General features: G+C 38.5%; 1 protein-coding gene across 1 annotated transcript in view; it reads right to left on the bottom strand.

Annotated features, from left to right (window-relative positions):
• RYR3 (ryanodine receptor 3) overlaps positions 1–20,890 on the bottom strand; it is a 518,939-nt gene that overhangs the window by 257,421 nt on the left and 240,628 nt on the right. The window contains exons 10-11 of the mRNA XM_081292880.1: positions 12,212–12,385; positions 8,600–8,721 (exon numbers count right to left, since the gene is read on the bottom strand). Of these exons, the coding sequence (XP_081149006.1) occupies positions 8,600–8,721; positions 12,212–12,385 (296 nt within the window). The remainder of the gene's footprint in view (positions 1–8,599; positions 8,722–12,211; positions 12,386–20,890) is intronic.

Below are 20,890 nucleotides of genomic sequence, written 5' to 3'. Positions count from 1 at the left end.
AGTGTGAATCTGGAGGTATAGCGATACCAGAGGTCAAACTGTACTACAAAGCAATAGTAACAAAAACAGCATGGTACTGGTACCAAAACAGGCGGGTGGACCAATGGTACAGAATAGAAGACACAGAGACTAATCCACAAAGTTACAACTATCTTATATTTGATAAAGGGGCTAAAAGCATGCAATGGAGGAAGGATAGCATCTTCAACAAATGGTGCTGGGAAAATTGGAAATCCACATGCAACAAAATGAAATTGAATCCCTTTCTCTCGCCATCCACAAAAATTAACTCAAAATGGATCAGGGAGCTAGATATCAAATCAGAGACACTGCGTCTGATAGAAGAAAAAGTTGGCTACGATCTACAAATTGTGGGGTCGGGCTCCAAATTCCTTAATAGGACACCCATAGCCCAAGAGTTAACAACCAGAATAAACAAATGGGACTTAAACTAAAAAGTTTTTTCTCAGCAAGAGAAACAATAAAAGAGGTAAATAGAGAGCCTACATCCTGGGAACAAATCTTTACCCCCCACACCTCCGATAGAGCCCTAATATCCAGAATGTACAAAGAACTCAAAAAATTAAACAATAAGATAACAAATAACCCAATTAACAAATGGGCCAAGGACCTCAACAGACACTTCTCAGAGGAGGACATACAATCAATCAACAAGTTCATGAAAAAATGCTCACCATCTCTAGCAATCAGAGAAATGCAAATCAAAACCACCCTAAGATACCATCTCACTCCAGTAAGATTGGCAGCCATTATGAAGTCAAACAACAACAAGTGTTGGCGGGGATGTGGGGAAAAAGGTACACTTGTACACTGCTGGTGGGGCTGCAAAATGGTGAAGCCAATTTGGAAAGCAGTATGGAGATTCCTGGGAAAGCTGGGAATGGAACCACCACTTGACCCAGCTATTGCACTTCTCGGACTATTCCCTGAGGACCTTAAAAGAGCGCACTATAGGGATACGGCTGCATCAATGATTATAGCGGCACAATTCACAATAGCTAGACTGTGGAACCAACCTAGATGCCCTTCAATAGATGAATGGATAAAAAAAATGTGGCATCTATACACAATGGAATATTATGCAGCACTAAGAAATGACAAAATCATAGAATTTGCAGGGAAATGGATGGCATTAGAGAAGATTATGCTAAGTGAAGCTAGCCAAGCCCTAAAAAACAAATGCCAAATGTCTGCTTTGATATAAAGAGAACAACTAAGAACAGAACAGGAAGGAAGAGCATGTGGAAAAGACTACAGTAAACAAAGATGAATGGGGGGAGAGAAACGGAGAGAGAAGGGAAAGCATATGGAAATGGTAGGAGACCTTCAAGGATACATAAAATTATAAGAGGCTATGAGGGGCAAGGGGGAGGGAAAAAAAAGGGAGAGAATTGAACAACAGCAGGGGAGATAGAGAGGGAAGATGGGAGGGGAGGGGAGGGGAGGGGGGATAGTAGGGGTTAGGAAAGGTAGCAGAATACAACAGACACTAATATGGCATTATGTAAAAATGTGAATATGTAACAGATGTGATTCTGCAATCTATATTTGGGGTGAAAATGGGAGTTCAAAACACAATTTGAGTCTAATGTATGAAAGATGATATATCATGAGCTATGTAATGCTTTAAATAATCAATAAAAAATTAAAAAAAAATTCCTAGCACCACCAAAACAAAACTATTAATTGCATGAATCAATTATAAACTGTATTACTGGGCCTATAATATATGAAGATATAATATATATGGCAATATTATCATAGAGGAGGAGGGAGAAATAAAATAATATTGGAGCAGAGTTGCTTTATTTTCTTAATATTAATTTAAAGTAGATATTTGAGACATTGTGGTCTCTAAAAAAAACACTAAAAGAATAAATAGGAAACTCAACCAAATAATTAAAATAGTTTACTAGAAAATATCTATCTGACTCAAAAATGAGGTGGTAAAGGGGGAACAGAAGAGCAAAAAGAACCCGAGATTTAAAAAACAAACAACAACAACAAAAAAGCAAAATGTAGACATAAACCCAAGTATCTGATTAAATATAAATGGATTAAACACATCAATAAAAGAGAAAGATTATTAGACTACATTTGAAAAATAATGCAATCTATGTTGTCTACAAGAAACACACTTTAGATTTAGACTCAAGCTGAAAGTACAAGAATTGAAGATGATCTATCATGCCTGCAGTTGCTACTATCCATGTGTAAGACATCTAGAATGATTCTACAAAAACAGGCAAAAATGTTCACAGGAAAAAAAAGACAGTTCATAATTATAAGAGTCAATTTACCAGGAGGATATACCTATTATAAACATAAATATCTAACAACACAAAAAAGAAGTATATAGCAAAAACTTACAGAATTGAGGGAGAAGACAAAATGTAACAATAATAGTTATAAAGGTCCATACCCCCTTGTCAATCAGATAATGTAATACAATACACCATATCAACAGGGGACAAAAACACACTATCATCTTGATAGGCAAAGAAAAAGCATTTGATGAAATCTAACACCCATTCAAGGTACAGAAACTTTGAACCAACTATCAACAGAAGGGAACTTCCTCAACCTGATAAAGGACATCTATAAAACAAAACTATAGGGACAACATCATACTTCCCCCTAAGATCAGAAACAAGACAGGGGTATCTGCTCACAACATTTTTATTCTACATTGTAGTGGACATTCTTGCCATTATAATCATGTAAGAAATAAAAGGCATCTTTTTTCTGGAAAGGATAAGACTTTTATTCACCGATGACACAATACTGTATGTAGAAAATTCTAAAGAAACTACATAACCGCCCCCCCCCAACTCCAAAACAAAATAACAAGACAATGAAGAACTCCCAACAAAACTAAAAAAAAGAATTTCCATTAGGTAAAAGTGTATTAGTATTTTTAAATACTCAAGTTTCTATGTAGCAGTATTTCTGTACACCAGCAATGTACAATCCAAAATCAAATTTAAAATATAATTTTACTCGTAGTATAGCACCAACAAAACTCAAATACATAGGAATAAGTTTTACAAAGTAAACTTAAGACTTATATACTGAAAACTACAATGTCTGAGAGGAATTAAAGAATAAACAAATGGAGAGACATTCCATGTTTGTGGATCGTAAGACTAAACATTACTAAAACAAGTCTTTTTGAAACTATTCTGTCGATTGAATGCAATATCTATCAACATCTCAGCATGCCATTTTTATCTCTTCAGAAATTGGCAATTTCACCCTAAAAATGTACATAGAAAGCAAAATACTCAGAAAAGCAAAAGCAGTGTTGAAAAGAACAAAATTAGAGAACTCTGCGTGACTTCAATACTTAGTATATAGTTATATTAATCAAGAGTGCTGTTTTTGAATACTGAGAGGCACATAGATCAACGGTCATTTAATTTTTGGCAAAGGTGCTGAGGCAATTCAGTCAGGAAAGGTAGTGTTTTCAGAAAATTATGCAGAGAAAAATCTGATAGCCATGTGACCCCCATATGAAAAGATTAATTTAAACCCTTACCTCACAACCTACACAAAAATTGGTTGAAATTAGATCACTGACCTAAATGTAAGAGTTAAAATCATAAAACTTTTAAAAGAACACAAAGGAGAAGATTCTGATGACTTTGGGTTAGGGAGAGTTCTTAGATATGACATCAGTGGTATAATCCATAAGCAATTATGATGTTAAACTTATCAAAATGTAAAACATTTTCAACAACACTTCAATATCACCATCAAGAAAATGAGAAGGAAAACCACACACTAGGAGAAAATATTTGCAAATCAAATCTGGTAAAGAATTTGTAACCAGAAGATACAAAGAACTCACAAATCTCAAGTAGAGGGCAAAAGATCTGATTTCAAAGAAACAAAACAATCTCACTTTATCAAAGAAGAACCTGAATGGTCAATAAGCTCATGAATTGATAGTTAATATTATTGTTCATTCTGGAAATGCAAATAAAAACCATGACACACTACTTCCTACCCACTATAATGTATATAATCAAAAAGGTCACAATAGTTGGGTGCGATGGCTCACGCCTGTATTCCCAGAGGCTTAGGAGTCTGAGCAGGAGGATCACAAGTTCAAAGCCAGCCTCAGCAAAAAAGCAAGGCACTAAGCAACTCAGTGAGACCCTGTCTCTAACACACACACACACACACACCAAAAAAAAAAAAAAAAAAAAATACCAGTAAATGTGGGCAAGGATGTGGAGAAACTGGAATCTCACACATTTTCTGAGGGGGCTGTAAAATGATATATCTACTCTGGAAAGTTGTTGTAGTTTCTTAAAATGTTAAACACATTGAATGTCTATTGAGGGATAAACGAATCAACAAGACATGGTATTTATACACAATGGAGTATTCTTTGACCTTAAAAAGGGATTAAATTTTGATACATTATACAACATGGACAAATACTGTCCTTGAGGTACTTAGAATGGTAAAATTCGAAGAGTCAGAAAGTAGAACAGAAGTCTCCATAGTCTGGTGTGGTGACACCTACCCCTAATCTTAGCGGCTCAAGAAGCTGAGGCAGGAGGATTGCAAGTTCAAAGCCAGCCTCAGCAACTTAACAAGATCCTAAGCTATTTAGGAAGACCCTGTTGAAAAAAAAAAAGGGCTGAGGATGTACCTAAGTGGGAAAGCACCCTTGGTACCAAAATAAAGAACAAACCAAAGAGTTTCCATAGGCAGTGGGAGAGGACAATTGGGAGTTATTTCCAAAAAACGCAAAGATTGATGATAAAAATTCTGGAGATGGATAGTGGTGATGGTTACACAGTGATGAATGTACTTAAAGTCAGTGAACTGTACACTTAAAAAGTGATTTTAAAATAGTAAATTTTACATTATATACATTCTGCCACAAAAAAAGGATACAAAAAAGTTAAACAATTTTGCATATCACTTAGCAATTCTACTCCCAGGTATTTACTCAAGAGAAATTAAAGGATACATCCAAAAACTTTTAGATTAACATCTATAGAAACATTCCTCATAGTAACCTAAAATGGAAACAACCAACTGTGCAACAACTGACAAAGTATGATATGAATCTATCCATCTCTCTCTGCACATTCACAGTTGTTCACACAGTTATTCCTCAGAAATAAAGGGACAAAACGACATGGATAAACTGTAAAAAACATAATTCTAAGTGAAAAAGAAAGATCCAGAAGACTTTTTAAAAAATTATTTATCAATTTAATGCTTTGAGAAAAAGAAAAAAAAAAGCCAATTAGTGGTTTCCCGGGGATGGGGATGGTAACTAGAATAATGTGCAATGGTCTTAAGAGATATTTTTTAGGGTGATAGAAATGTTCTAAACCTGAATAATGATGATGGTTGTAAGCTCTGTAAACATCAAATGTCACTGAATTAAAAGCTCAATGAATTTTACGATATATAAATCAACCTCAATAAAGTTGTTTAAACATTTTTTCCCCATTGTCAGGTATGTAACTCCCACTGACTTAAAGAAATTTTATTAGAATATAATCCACATATGATACAGTCCACCTATGGAAAGGCCACAAGGCCTAATGATTTGTAGTGTATTCACAGTAATGCTGTCCTTACCAGTTTTCCTACTTTTTTATAAGCCCTCCAAAATACCCCCCACATGCATTAGCAATCACACTCTTCCCTCACAAAGACTCTAGCCCAGATTAAGAATTGACTACTTCTTTGTCTTTATAGGTCTGCCTACGCTAGATGTTCCATATAGGTGAAATTATATATTATGTGGTCCTTTGTGAGTGTTCCTCTCAGCACAGTGTTTTCAAGGTTCATTCATACTGTAGTATGTATCAGTAGTTCAAGAATTTGGCCATAAAAACGGAATTTTATGGCCAAAATATTTTTCATATTACATATATGGCACATTTCATTTATCCATTCATTAGCTCATGAATATTTGGGATGTTTATACTTTGGGGCTATTATGAAAAGGGATGCTATGAGCATTTGTGTACAGGTGTATGGGTGGACATACGCTTTCATTTCTCTTGTGCATAAACCTAGGAGTTGAATTGATGGGTCACATGGTAACTCTCATGGTCAACCTTTTGAGAAATCTCCAGACTATTTACCAGAGTAGCTACAACATTTTACAATTCCCACCACCAGTGTATGAGGGTTCCAATTTCCCCACACTCTCTTCCACACTTCATTAACTTTTCTGGATTATAGCCATCCTAGTAGGTGTAAAGGGGTATCTCTCTGTGGTTTGGATTGGTATTTGCCTGATAGCTAACGTTGCTGAGCATATTTTAATGTGCTTATTGACCAATTGTGTATTTTCTTTGGACAAATGTCTATTCAAGCCCTTTGCCCATTTTTAGTTATTTTGTCTATTTTTTTCCTTTTGTTGCTTTTGCTCTTGATATTATATTTGAGAAACCATTGCCTAATCTATGAAAATTTGTTTATATCTTCATCTACCTATATTTATGTAGTTTTCAATCTCACATTAAATTCAATCCATTTTGAATTAATTTTTGAATATATGTGAGGCAGAGGCCACTGAAATTTATAAAAGATTTAAGGGAAGTGTTTGAACAAATTGGAGGTCAGATAAATAACACCACCCTATGTAGATGGTGATGATTTTGGTGCTAGTTGGGCCACATGAATAACTTATATTTGTTTGCAGCTATCTTTTTCTGCCTGTATTAAGCCACTTATTTTTAGATCCTTTTTTGAAGGAGGTATGTAGGTTCTGGAAGTAATGAGACATAGAACAGAGAATATATTTTCCTCAGGGTCACAGGAAACTGGTGCCAGAGCCAAGAGTAAACAAAAGATTGACTTTCAGTTCTCAGTTTCATCATTTAGTAGAAATACTTCTATTATCACTCTTTCTTCAATTTATAGTAACAGAATCTCTGAGTTATACTGGGTACACAGCCAGACAGCCAGACATACATTTCTCAGCCTCCCTGAAACTAGGCTTGGCTGTGTGACTAAGATTTAGCCAAGGTAATGCTAGGTAAATTCTCTACTTCTGAATCATATCCTTTAAAACCCTATCAGTCATTCACTCGTCTTTTTTCTTTTTGCAGGGAAGATTTCAGACAAGGTGGTGTTCACTATTTTTGACTGTGTGGGTGAAGAAAATATGCAAGGACAGTGGTTCTAACTGTGGCTGAATGTTAGAATCACCTAGGGAGCTTCAATAAACTACTGGAATTTGGATCTCACCTCCAGAGATTCTGATGGAATTGGATGGAGACACAGCCTAGACATTAGAATGTTAAAAAGCTATCTGGATGAACCCAACATGAAGATGAGGTTAAGATCTCTACTCTGGGGCAGTAGTTTCAACTTTAGCATGCATTATCAACCCCTGGAGGACCATAAAAATATGATTTGCTATATCTTATTTTCAGGGTATCTGATTCAATAGGTTCTGAGGTCAAATCTGAGAATTTGCATTTTTAAACAAGCTTGTAGGGTTGTTGTTGTTGTGCTGGTCCAGGCACATACTTTTAAGAACCTGTAGGAGATACCAAAGCAGCAAGATAGAAGGAACCTGAACCCTCAAAGCTGAGCTGCTTATTTTTCCTAAACCACCTCTACTCTATAATTATTTTAAAGAGAAGCTGGGCATAGTGGTGCACACCTATAATTCTAGCGACTTGGGAGGCCAAGGCAGGAGGATTGCAAGTTCAAATCCAATCTCAGCAACTTATATTGACCTTGACTCAATATAAAAAAATAAAAAGGACTGGGGATGTTGCTTCATGGTTAAGTACCTCTAGGTTCAATATTGGTACCAAAAGAGAGAGAGGGAGGGAGGAAGGAATTTATTCTGCATTATATCAGCAGCTCAGCCTATGCCCTTACTACAGTAATTTGGTCTGCAGTTTCAACTACAAAAAAAAAAAAAAAAAAGAAAGAAAATATATTTAAGAAGTTCTTTTTCATGCCAATTCACACATGTAATTTACAACCTCTTGGCTTCAGAGATATTTTCCTACAACAGAAGAATAGTTGGAAACACTGCACTGTTTGCAGCACAATTGGTTTCTTACAGAAGTTGGTGAGAATTGAGTTCCCTTTTGGCAGCACCATTTAGGCTGAAGGCATTGCCATCCAGGCAGCCAGTTCAGACGCTTCTCTCATTTAAGCCCCAGCCGTATTTGGGCAACCCAGGATTTTCACTGCAGATCTACTTTGGTCCAAACCATAGCAACAATTTAAGTGATGTAGAGACCCTTTCTAAATAGCACAAAGGAGCAGATTGATTTCTATTCTCTCCTTCCTTCTGTACACACGAATACAAAAGGGATGTAAAGCTCTCCAGCTCTTTTCCCTTAATGTTCCTTCAAACACGTTCTCTATTCATTCCATCAATCTGAATAACGAATGGGACTGGGTGTTTGTTGGGCAAAGAGTAAAGCTGGTTAAAGGTCACCTGCCTACATGAAAAATAAATTTCAGCCCTAAGCTCTCTAGTAAGACTCTTTGTTGGTTTGAGCTATTTCCTGGAAACACTCCTAGTGGGTGGGCGGGGTTGGAAGAGAAAGGGCAGGAGACGACATACCTGACGAACTGGCTGAATAAGGCCGTCGTGTTCCGGATGATCCGCGCAGCCTGGGACTCCTCACGCTGGCATCTCTGCAGTGTTAGTCCGTCATCCATGTGGCCTTCCTGATGGAGGATGACCTATTCACAGGGCAAGGGAAGCAAGCCTCAGTTACGCATTACTCCAAGCTGGGCAGTCAACATTTTCTGCAGAGTTTCCTTTTTATTCCTTCCCCCAACCAAGTTCCCCTGGGTTCATTTTGAAAACGGGACATTAACAAAGTTATTTCACCCACATGCCCTATTACTGACATGTGAATCATTCCCGAGACGTGGGGCTTTGATGAAAATGAAATTTTATGTGCCACCAAGGTATGAGTTACAATAAAGTCCTTGGGCCTACATGGCCAATTTTAAAGGGTGAAAACATACTTTATAGTTCATTTTTCTCTTAAAATGAACAGAGAACTTTACCCTTGAAAAACGGGAAAACTCACTCTGTTCAGGGCTTTTTCCTCCAGAGATAAGTTGGGTAAGAACAAAGACAATTTCAAATAAACTCTCTCCTGGGGTCAGATTTGCATTTCTCTACTGAAGGACGGTTACACTGGGTTAGTTAATTATAGAATTGAGGAAATCAGTTCAAGATGGTAGCCGGGTTCTCATGGAGACTAGAGAGGGGATTGCAAAGCATGGGCTCTGATATCAGGCAACCTTACTTCTAGTCCTGCTATGCTACTTGCCAGCTGTTTAACTTTGGGCAAGTTACTTATACTGCAAATGGACTTGTTCTAGAGGATTGTTTGGAGATTTAGATGACTTTCATGTAAATCATTTGGCATGGTTCCTATAACATGATAGATGCTCAAGAAATGCTTGCTAAAAGAGGTAACATATTATGGATATCTGGTTATATAGAAGCTAAGTTTACTTATTGATCATCAAGGAAATAACACAACTTTTTGAGTGGATATAGCACCATTTTGGTGAGGGGGTAACTCTTTCCATAAAAATGATCTAGCATGTGCAGATGTTAAGTAGGATGGTTCTATCCTGATTCAATTCCTGGACAGAGTCTCCTCTGGTTGAAAGTGGAGAGAGACCATTTGTGGGTCCTCGAAATCAGTCTTTGTGTCATTATGATTTAAATGTGAGGCTCCCAAAAATATATGTAGGAGTTTTGGTCTCTGTAATCTTTAACATAAGGAACAACTTATTTTTCTTTCCACGAGAAAATCTTTTTATTATTTTGAAGGCATGTCCTACTATAATCAAGTCACATAAGAAGTGGAATACAGAGTCATACAAGTTTCTATTCAATTTTAAAAAAGGCTTTTTATTCCATCTACATATTGCAGCTTAAGCCTTAGCACTAGACACAACCCCCTGTTAGGAAATATTGTCAGAACGTCCCAGAAACTGGTGAACAATACCACGTTTAGATCTGACAATATAATGCCACCATATTTACTTTGGCCTCGGTTCCAGATTTCTGGTCCCCAAATACCAAAATTCTTACGTTTTGCTTGTTCAGATAACACATTTTAACTGGCCAGCCAAACCAGAAAGTAATGAGAACTGGGAGAAATGGAGAGATTAGAATGTTGGTATTTTGTCCCCTATTGATCTCAGCAGCCTGGTTCACAAGTTCCTTTTCCTCAAGGAGAAATCCTACACCCAGAGGTAGAGAGAAGTCCAAGGTGGGAAAGCGAAAGGGGTGTTTCCCTTAAAGTTAGCTACCATTTGTTTGCTCTTTCATTTTGTTTGTTCTCTTTAGTTTTTCTAGGCTCCTGGGTTGTCCATTTTATATAATTCTTAAGACAGATTTGGACATCCTCTGCATTTTTAGAGGGGAAACTTAACCTGTTCCTTAGGAAATGAAGCAGTGCATTCCTGTCAAGGGCCAAGTAATAGGACAACATGTGGAGGCTCTCCCAATTTCTTTCTGCATGTTCTGCAGCAAGTCAAATCTACGGGCAGGGACAGGCACAATAAATCAACCATGCAACTTGGGATCTCTCCATTTGGATAGTCCTTGGAGATTTCCTCTTCTACCCAGAATCATAAGATCCATACAGTCCACTCTTTAAATGCTGTCATTGCCTTAGGAAGTGTGAAAAACTATAAAGGCAGTAAACAACATTGTATTCTATAGAGGATTCAGATAGATGTCAGACCCCACCCCATTCTCTACCAGCCTATTTTCAGTTTGCCCTTATTCCCAGGGTTTAGTTCTCATTCCTGGGGTGTGGATCCTCTGGGATTCAGCTGAATGCCTACTCGGTTTTTCAGGGCCATTCTAACTTGGGATACCCTGAGCCCCAACTTCCATCTCCCTAATACTGCCATAGCATCAACTTCTCTGCTTTGCTGTTCCCCTTGGCATCTATAGCCTCTGTTTGCTCTCTTGGCTTCGTACTCCATTCGTGGTAAACTTAAGATAATTTCAGGCTCATGTTTCTCTAGTGCCCCCTATTCTGAAATGTTGGCTCTGCAGTTTCAGAGCTTTGGTTGACCCTTCGTCTAATCTGTCCTTCCAGGGCAATAGAGCTAACACGAGACCTCCCATTCCCTATTCTACGAATCAGCAAATATACAGAGCAGAAAAGATGAAGGTAGATTCACCTTGGTGCATTCTGTGTGATCATTAGTGCTCATGTCTTAGGTATAGAAACAAATTGCTTTGTATTTTACCTAGCCTTTGTAGTTGTTTTTAGAAGACTGAGAGCATACAAGCGAGTCTGTGCAACCTGTTATTTATTCTATATTCTGTCTCTTCTTAATTTTCCCTTTTCTGGATATTTACCTGGTATGTTTTGATTTATACAAGGGTGAAATATCAATATCACCTTATGGGTTATTAACAACATCCTTTTGTATTATAACCATCATTCTGGAAACTTCTGACATTACCATATTAGGATGATAGACCCAAACTATAATATACAGTGCCTCCTAGAATTTTGGAACTCCTTGATCATCCAAACTCATCTTTTGAAAGGGTTTCCATGCAAAAAGCATCACTCCTTTGGCATTCATTCTCTGGTTCCTAATAACAAAAACACTACTATAGCAATTGACTTTCTGGTAAAAGATTCTGCATGTATTTTAGCTGGTTTCCAACTGCGGCAGGTTGATGGGTCACCCAAATCTGGATACACCTCTAGGCATAACATCATTCCACAACAACTCTGCCTTCTTCGTGTAGGTTCCTATGGGCTTGTCATTACGCACTCTGCACTTGTTCCGTAAACTATTTAATCTCCATATTAGGAAAATTGCATAATAACTCCATTATCCACTTAAATGAAGGAAGCAATGATGTGGATAATCCCCAAAGAGCAAAACTACTAAAAAGTCATTTAGATGAGGTTTTAGAGTAAGTTAAACATATCCCACCCCTCCTCACAGATTTTCCATGTAATGAACTTATTTTTTAGTTGAATATGGATTTAAAGTAACCAAGACTGATTTACTATAGGAACTGTGTATAACTGATCAAGGAATCACCCTTTAGAATAGTCAGAAATGAAGCACAATTATGTCCACCTGATCCTCAGAGTAACTTCTAGTGCCCAGTGGCTCCCAATTCAGTGCCAAATAATTGTAGACTGGTTTTCTGACCCTTCACCTTTCTTTTCAGAGGTCCCAGGCGGGATGTTTTGGCATCTTGTGCTTTGTAGGTGACCCACAGACCGCTGGCTATGTGCTGGACAAAGCAGACGGAATCCCCATACTTGATTTCTGGAACTCCCATGCCTTCCATATCTCGCTTGTGACTGGAATCCAATTTCTCCTTGATTTCCTATTCATAAAAAAAATAAAAAATTAAAAAAGAAAAAAAAACACTAACACAGGCTTGATTAAATAGAAACTCAATATATAAAACTAATTACTTATGCAGAATTTTTAAGCCAAAAAGCGATTTCCAAAATAATTATGACATGCCTGTCTAAGTCAGGATCTCAGAAAGGCTTGCTTCCCTTACCTGTTGTTAATTGTACATCAATGGATTTCATGTTTTGGAGACTTCAGCGATTGTTTAAATTTGTGGAAAAGGAGGCTCTTGGTAGGTTCCCTCTTCTGATTTTACATAATCTTCCATTATATTTTCCACTTTCCTCATGCTGATTTAGGTAACTTAATGAGTAACCCTTTTCTGGCCAATTAACATTGTTTAGCAATTGATATCTTCCATAAGTTTAATGGTTATCTTACAAAACTACCTTGCCTCAGGGACTTTATTTGTTCATATTATATATTTTTCTAAAGAAAAAAAAATCAACAGAGAAAGAAGACTCTTTGGGCAGGCAGGGGGTACTACTGTGCCTTAACAGTAATTTGCACATTAGTGTCCCTAGGGTTATATCATGGTTTGGGACTTAAATGTCCCCCAGAGGCCAAGTGTTGAAGGCTTGGTTGCTAGTCTGTGGCTCTGTGGGGAGATGGTGGGGCCTACTGGAAGGAACTTGGGTCACTGGGGAAGAGCCTCTTCTTTGCTCTCTTTATGCTTCCTGATGACCATGAGGTCATCAGCTTTGTCCATCATGCATTCCCTGCCCTGATATTCTGCCTCAACGTAGGCCCAAAAGCAACAGGGCCAGCTGACCATAAACTGAATCCTCCAAATCCTCTGAAACTGTGAACCAAAATAAATCTTTCCTCCTTTAAGTCAGTTTTTCTCAGTTATTCACTATCAGTGATGAAAAATTAACACAGGGCTGCCACAGTTTTGCTTTTTTGTGTGTAGTCAGTGGGTTTCATTCTTCAATTCCTGCTAGTTCATTCCAGTATGAAAAAGGGAGTTGTTGCATTTTAGGTAACCACTTGGTGGCAACCTGAAGTGCCTATCACAAGAGCATGTCATGAAGGAGCTCCCTGGTGCACAGTAACTTTCCCCTTCTTCATCAGTCAGGGCCTCTGTGGCTCTGTTCTGAATGACTCTATTCTATTTCCCTTTCTTTTCTACATCTTGCGTTAAATTGCTCATTTGTAAAAGCTATTAACTAGGCATCATGTTGAATTTTTTATAGAAAAAAATGCAGCTTGCTGTTCCCTTTGCAATGACATTCTACTCTTAATGATAGAACAATAGCAGCAAATGTATTAAGCCCTTCCCTTGCTCAGCACACTCTTCTAAGTTCTATACACGTACAGGCATTAACTCTTCATAATAAGGACTCTGATGTGGCTACAAATATTGTCCCCGTTCTACAGATGAGAAGTTAATCTAAGTCTCTCCAGGACTAATGCTGGGATTTAGAGCAAGAGTCAAGTGTCAGAGTTTGTACTTTTCCACACTGCTCTCAACTTCTACTCAGTCTTCAAAACCCTGCTCAGATGTCATCTTCTCTATGAAAACAGAAGAGTTACTCTCTTCTGCTGTATTCCCCAGAAATAGCCTCATTCCTCTACTGAGCACTTAGCACATCATAATGTCAATGTGTTTGTTTATATAACACTTTCTTTTTGTCAGGCTATGAAAGAATCAGGACAATTAATTTTGGTTTCTTAATACAGAGAACTCAATACCTATCAGTACTTAACAAACAGAAAGGATGGATATATATATATATGAATGCACATGTATAGTTTTTTTTTCTTCTACATGTATTTATTTTACACTTCAGTGCATTTCTTTTCCTTCAGGACTTCAGGAAAGTAAAATTCATTGTTTCATACACATTTACAGTACCATTTTGAGCAGCATTAATATTTTATATCAGAATTCTTTATTTTAAATATGTGTGCTGAAACATTGCCTGGAATGTTAAATATGATTTCTTATTTCTCAAAATGAACACATACAGAGGACAGAGCTCCAATTTTTATAACAAACTTATCAATGAGAAAATAGAAGTTGTAAGTTAGGACTTCCTTTGTGCACAATTGGTCAAGAATGCATTTATTCTACCAAACAATGGATACCTGATTTTTGTCTCACAAATACCCACAGCTCTATAGACATCCAAGCCAGTGATAGGACCAATAAGATGCCAACATTATTATGCCTAGCCTGGTTTTCCAATTATAGCCAATGCAGTGAAGTAAAAATAACACACACTATGACTGTTTAAAAATAAATAATTACATTGCTATCACTCTCTGATAGTTTGTGAATATGCATTGTTTTAACCAGGAACTATCAACTATCAACTTCACTTATCTTCTCACTTTTTTTTTTAACTTACTTAAGTATGTTTTTTTCAAAAGAAAATAAGTACCAAGATCTTTTTTTCCAGGATAAGTAAAATAAAGGGGTCATTTTTCTCTATAGAACACAGTGTCCCTCTGCATCTTTGCTTTTACAAAACATCATCTCCCAAAGTTCTGTAGTAGCCACTGCAATGGTCACTTCTAACTTAAATAGCAGTAACAACAAAAACCAAAACATAAGACAAAAACAACACTAAAAACAACTCAGCCTGTCCTACACAACAACAATGATGAATCAGCAAGGGAACATAAAAGGTCAGTGATAGAGAAGCCTGATCTGGTTGACAGCAGGTTGGTGATTTCCTTCTGACTGGAGCATAAACCAGGGTTTCTCTCAGATTTTATGTCGGTATGGCTCCAGGTGTAGTTGCACTAGTGCTAGAAATGGGACCTTCCTAAAGAATACAGCTAAACCCATCACTTTCTTTCAACAACTTCCAAGTTCTTATGGAACATGATTCTCACTTCCAAAGTTCTTACTAGAACATAGTGGTGATGACAATACTATTTTGCAGAGCTGGGGATCAAACCCATGGCTTCATGCATTCTTGGTAAGCACTACACCATTGAGCTACATCCCCAATCTTGAGCATTTACCCAAGTGTTCCAAATGTTTCTTTTCTTTGCACATTTATTGACATTGCTGGTTGGCCTCCAATCTCATCTGCACATCTATACATCTGTAAATTTTTCTGTGTATCTTTAAAACTTTTCTGATTAGGGAGAGCCAGCTCTTCCTGGGGCAACCCGATTCATAGAGACAGCAAAGGGCTTAGATGCATATATTTGATGTGCAAACTAAACAAGCCACAGCCAGACCTCTTCCTGGCCCACACACCTTAGGAGACCCTATTGCTCTGCCTTCAGCATCCCAAGGTCAGGTACCAGATAGTGGATAGGGACCACCTCTACAGCTTAGGGACCTCTGCAATTATTCCAACTAGCATATCCTAAACCATTGACCCATCTTGCCCTGCTCATTGGAATCCAAAGGCAACAACCTAGGCTGTCTCCTTACGCCTCTTGATCTGTGTTGACCTGTCTTTCCACATGGCTCCATGTAGAGTAGCCTCATGTTGCTAGGGCCTATGAGAACAACAAGGTTTCTTTCCTGGAGCCTCTTCTGTCTTCTGTGCCAGGATGTGATTGACAATTGCATTAAAAAAAAAAAAAAACAGGATCACATCCCATCCATCATACATTTCTATCTCCAAAACTGAAGGACACCTTGGCACCTCTTGATGTCATGGTCTTGTAGACCCTGCAGGTACTACATTTCCTGGGGTCAGCCAACTCCTAAAGAGAGTGACAGATTCACCTGAGAGTATACATCTCACAGGAAAACCAATTGGGCCTGTTCCCTCCAGGCCACCATCCCCAGGCCCTAACCACCACGTGGCTAGGTCCAAGACAACTGTTCTCCCCTGTGCTCCACAGCTTGCTGAAATTATTCAACTCATTAACCCTGCCTAGCCCACTTCTTTCCATGGGAACCACAGAAAGATTCTTTCTCACTTTCCCCTTGCTCCCTCTGCCTTCTGACTGATCTTGGTACTTCCCTGCATGGCCCCGTGTGGCATGGCATGTCCTTTTGGGAACTGTGACAAATTATTTCTTTAATACCAACCATCTCCTAAACTATGTGTTTTGTCATTCCTGAGTCTTTATAAAGTCACATATTAAAGCGAGTGTGAAACCTTTGCTGGTCCATCAGCTGTCCCCTCCCAGATTGAAAACTCAGAGCGCAGCACTAGTATTTATGTTTGCATTTCACTCAGCGCTCTGTTTGAATTAGATTGCAAATCAGTTTTTGTTGTTGTTTTATTGTTCTGCAGGCATTTGATTTGTGTATCTTTTTAGATCCATCAGCTTTGCCTATATTAGGGGATGAGCTGACTCTGGGAAGGAATAGGCTACTTGGCCTAATATGTGTTGAAGGGCAATGATCATTATGCTCTGCCTCTATTGACAGCTCATTAAGGAAATGCTCAAGAGTACATCGTAACTGTCATGTTAGCATTTAGCTTAGATGATCAAGTTGATACTCTTCCAACTGGCTTAGGACTGCTTGAAGGACAGAGAGGGGAGTCAGGCCTAGTATTTACTCGATGACTCATTTGAGCCAGGTATTGTGCTAAGCCCTGTATGACGGCACAGTCTCACATGCATTTACCAAGGACCCACAAGGCAATATGTACTATATACATTTTCTCTAAATCTTTCAATGGCCCTGATGTTTTTATTACCCTGTTTTATAGATGATAAAACAGGTATGTAGAGTTTCAGCAAATTTTTCAACTCCACATGGTTAGCAAAAAATGGAATAGAATACAAAACCAGATGATTCCAAAGTTCATTTGTCATTTTAATAGATTTGAAATAGTTACTACTACCATTAACACAATTAAGTAATTAACTATATTAATGTTTTAATTGTTTATAGCTATTAGAAAGAAAAAGTTAAAGATACATAGTATTACCTTGTGAAGAAAATGAATGGGTTCATTCAAGCTTGTTAGATTAATGAGTCAATAATTAGAATAAGGTGATAAGGTTTGTATTCAAAGTACAAAATGAAACAAAGGGAAGGGATAGGGAATGGGAATAGGAAAGACAGTAGAATGAATCGGACATAACATTCCTGTGTTCATATATGAATACACGACCAGTGTAACTCCACATTGTGTACAATCACAAGAATGGAAAGTTATACTCCATGTACATATGTCAAAATACAATGCCATGTATATCTAAGAAGAATAAAAATTAAAAAAAATACAACTGTAGCTTGTGAGATAGAACAATTTTGCTAGGGAACATAGGAATTGTCTTATATATCTAATGTGAGCTCAGGTAGGAGAGAAGAGAAAAAGGTCTATTATTCTGCTTTTCATTACTATAATAAAGGGTATCTGAAGCTGGGTAACTTTATAAAGAAAATGTTTATTTAGCTCCCAGTTTTGGGAGTTCAAGGGCCCACATCTACTGATGTCCTTCTTGCTGGCAGAGTCCTAAGGTGATGGTGCAGGGCATCATTTGGCAAGGGACAGGGACTTATGTGTGTTTGTTTTCATCTCTTGCTCTTCTTAAGAAGCCATAAGGATTTAATCATGGGGGAATCCACTTCCATGACCTTATTTAATCCCAAAGGCCCATCTTTGAACACCACAGTAAAAACGTATTTCCACCTTTTTTAATACCTCACAATGGGGATTAAATTTTAACACATGTACCCTTGAGGGATACACTCAAATTATAGCCAAGCCATAGCAGAATAGGAAATTTGGAAGGGGAAGCAGTCAAGTTAGATGAGCACAATGTGGCAAAGAGAAGGGTTAAACCAAGAAGGACTCAAATAGAAGCACTATTAGGCTGCTTCTCAGACTCACAAAGTTCACACTCTTTCTGTGGGAAAAGAAGACTTTAGACAAACGTCGTATCTTCTAAGAGACCAAGAGAATGTTACAAGAGCAAAAGCTCTTCCAAGTCCTATAGTAAAAAGCAAATGACAACATCATCACAGCCCCAGTAAGCCACCTGCTGAGCTCTGTTGAAGGCAGCATTTTGCTTCTCTCCCCACAAAATCATTGTTGAGAATACCTTTTGGAAAAAAACTAAGGTAGTTCATGGAAAGCCTTTGAGACACCAGGGTTGCAGCTTGGAAGAGCCATTTCAACATCACTGTGAAGGATGGACTGGCAGGAAACATGGCCAGAGACGGTTGAGTTTTAAGTTATGGCAACACTACATAGGATGATGACCGGAAGATCCTAGTTCATGCTTATTCATTAGAGTGAACACAATTAAACCACGTGGGTCCACAGAGGTCAAGAAACTATCTTTCCAGCACGGACTATAAGCATCCAAAAATGTTTCAGAGGAAAAGGAAAGATGGGGCCCATTCACTATTGCCAGGTTGAGCCTTCAACAAAGTCCCAGTTAGCCCACTCTTTCCTAGGTGTCTCTGGAGAAACCTTGAGGAATCACCTATGGGCTCCTTTGTACACCAATATAGTCCCCTTCTGAATATCTCATCAAGAATTTGAAATCTTATTTTTGCCTTACACACACACACACACACACACACACACAACAGACCACTATTAGGAGCCTGGTAGGTTCTGGGACTGCTGCAAAGCTTCTTCTGTTGGGGGGAAAGATGAGTGGGGCCTTCTGCTGTTGACAACCTGCTGCAGGTTCACCATTAGGCTAGGCACATTTTCTGAGCAGAGGCCACGCCACCTTGCTGGGCTCTTCTCTCCATATTTCTCACTTAATCCCCGTACCACCACCTCCAAGTGGGCAACACAACACCCATCTATTGGATAGGGAAAGAGCTTCACAAGTCATTTTCCTCATCTCACTTAATCCTCACCAAAATCCTTCAAGGCACACTTTTTTATCCTTATTTTTACAAAAAGGGACTTTAAGACTGAAAAACAAATTGCAGCTCCCTGGTTCAAATCCAGGTTTCTTCCACTTCACAGCCCTTGGTTTTCCTTGATTGCTTCTCCATTGAGTTCGCTTAGAACAACAGAGACTAAAGAAAGCACACCAATTTGAATTTTAAAAATCCTTCCTAGGTTTGATTTAAAGCAAAAGGGCAGTAATTGGTGTTGGGCCTAGACGTTTGGATCTGGGTCCCCATTTCCTTCTCTCCCCTCCTCAGCTGATGATCCCTGTGGGAAACAGGAAGAACAAGCAAGGATGGCCCCCAACACAGCTCTACTCCCGCAGCACTGTGTGCACACGCTGATGCACCAGGAGCCAGCTGCCTCCTCTGGGGCTGCTACAGGCAGCTGAGGTTGGAGGGCACATGAAAGGCAGGTAGAAGCGTCACACCTGGCCAAGAACGCAATGCTGAGCACACAGCAGAGATTTGATAAATGCCTCCCAAATTCAATTTAATGTTTTTGACATCAAGGAAAAATTTCCTCCAAGTGGAAACAGTGACAGCTCTACGCTCTTATGCAATGAAATGGGTAAAATTTGAGATTCCATCTCAGTCGTTTCCAGACTTACGGTATGGTCATTTGAAGCGGCCTTTTAAAGCACTTTTAGAGTGGCTATAAAATAAATGGCTTCATGTAATCAGGTCTGCTTTAACATTATTAATTCACCCTTCCATGAAAGGAATTTGCTGTTGTAAACTGCCATTGAGACATGACATCTAAATAGCATTGCCATGTCAGAGTAAATATTAAATCACATTACCTGACAATCCTTAGGGAACGGCCTTGCAATGTCAAGAGCATGCAAAAATGACATGAAATCAAATTCATAGAAATTTGACTCGGATGTTCAAAACAAAATGAATCTCTCTCATTGAACATGTCCAGAGATCGGACTTCTACAGCAAAATGATTACACAACGATGACAGAACATTTTCACAAATATGACGGAGGTGAAGGTGGAATGGATTCCACTCCGTGCTGCAGTGTGTGGTCAGATTTAGGCATTCTTTCAGTTAGCAATTTTCAAACTTGCTACAGGTGCACATTGTGTAAGGTGCAAGAATGGAGAGTCTGTAAGGTCCTTGTCAGGTAGAGCATCAGGCTGAGGAACAGAAGCACGCACAGGTATCTTCCTATGGACATATGACACTTGTCTGGAAGCATGAGAAGGAGAGAAGGAACTCTCTAGTGGTGGTGTGTGTAGCATTCTAGAGGCAAGTGGTAGGCAGAAATCACACGTTCAGTGACTGATAAATATTTAGTATGCTGGAGCTCAATACAACCCGGAGCAAGTGGGAAGAGACAGTGGTAGGGCAGGCAGAGGTCAGATATGAACGGATCTTTTAAGACAGACTACTGATGAAGTACAAACAGATTAAGAATTGTGTTCCAGGTCTGACAGAAGCACATGAAGTCAAGGTCAGAGTTAGGCAACTCAGAAGCCATGCTGTGTCTCATCCAGTATCACTTTAAGAGTAAGGTTGTGGTGCCATACTATAGATCATCCCAGACCTCCCTCTGACCAGCATCATCCTGCTGAAGGGAGGGTAGGAGGATCTTGACCTAGATCACTTTCTGCCCGTTATAGCAGAATATATATATATATATATATATATATATATATATATATATATATATA

The sequence above is a fragment of the Spermophilus citellus genome, assembly GCF_964194105.1.
Source record: "Spermophilus citellus genome assembly, chromosome: 4".
Lineage (NCBI taxonomy): Eukaryota > Metazoa > Chordata > Mammalia > Rodentia > Sciuridae > Spermophilus > Spermophilus citellus.
Note: the sequence above shows the minus strand (reverse complement) of the source record. Positions and strands in the feature narration are given on the sequence as shown.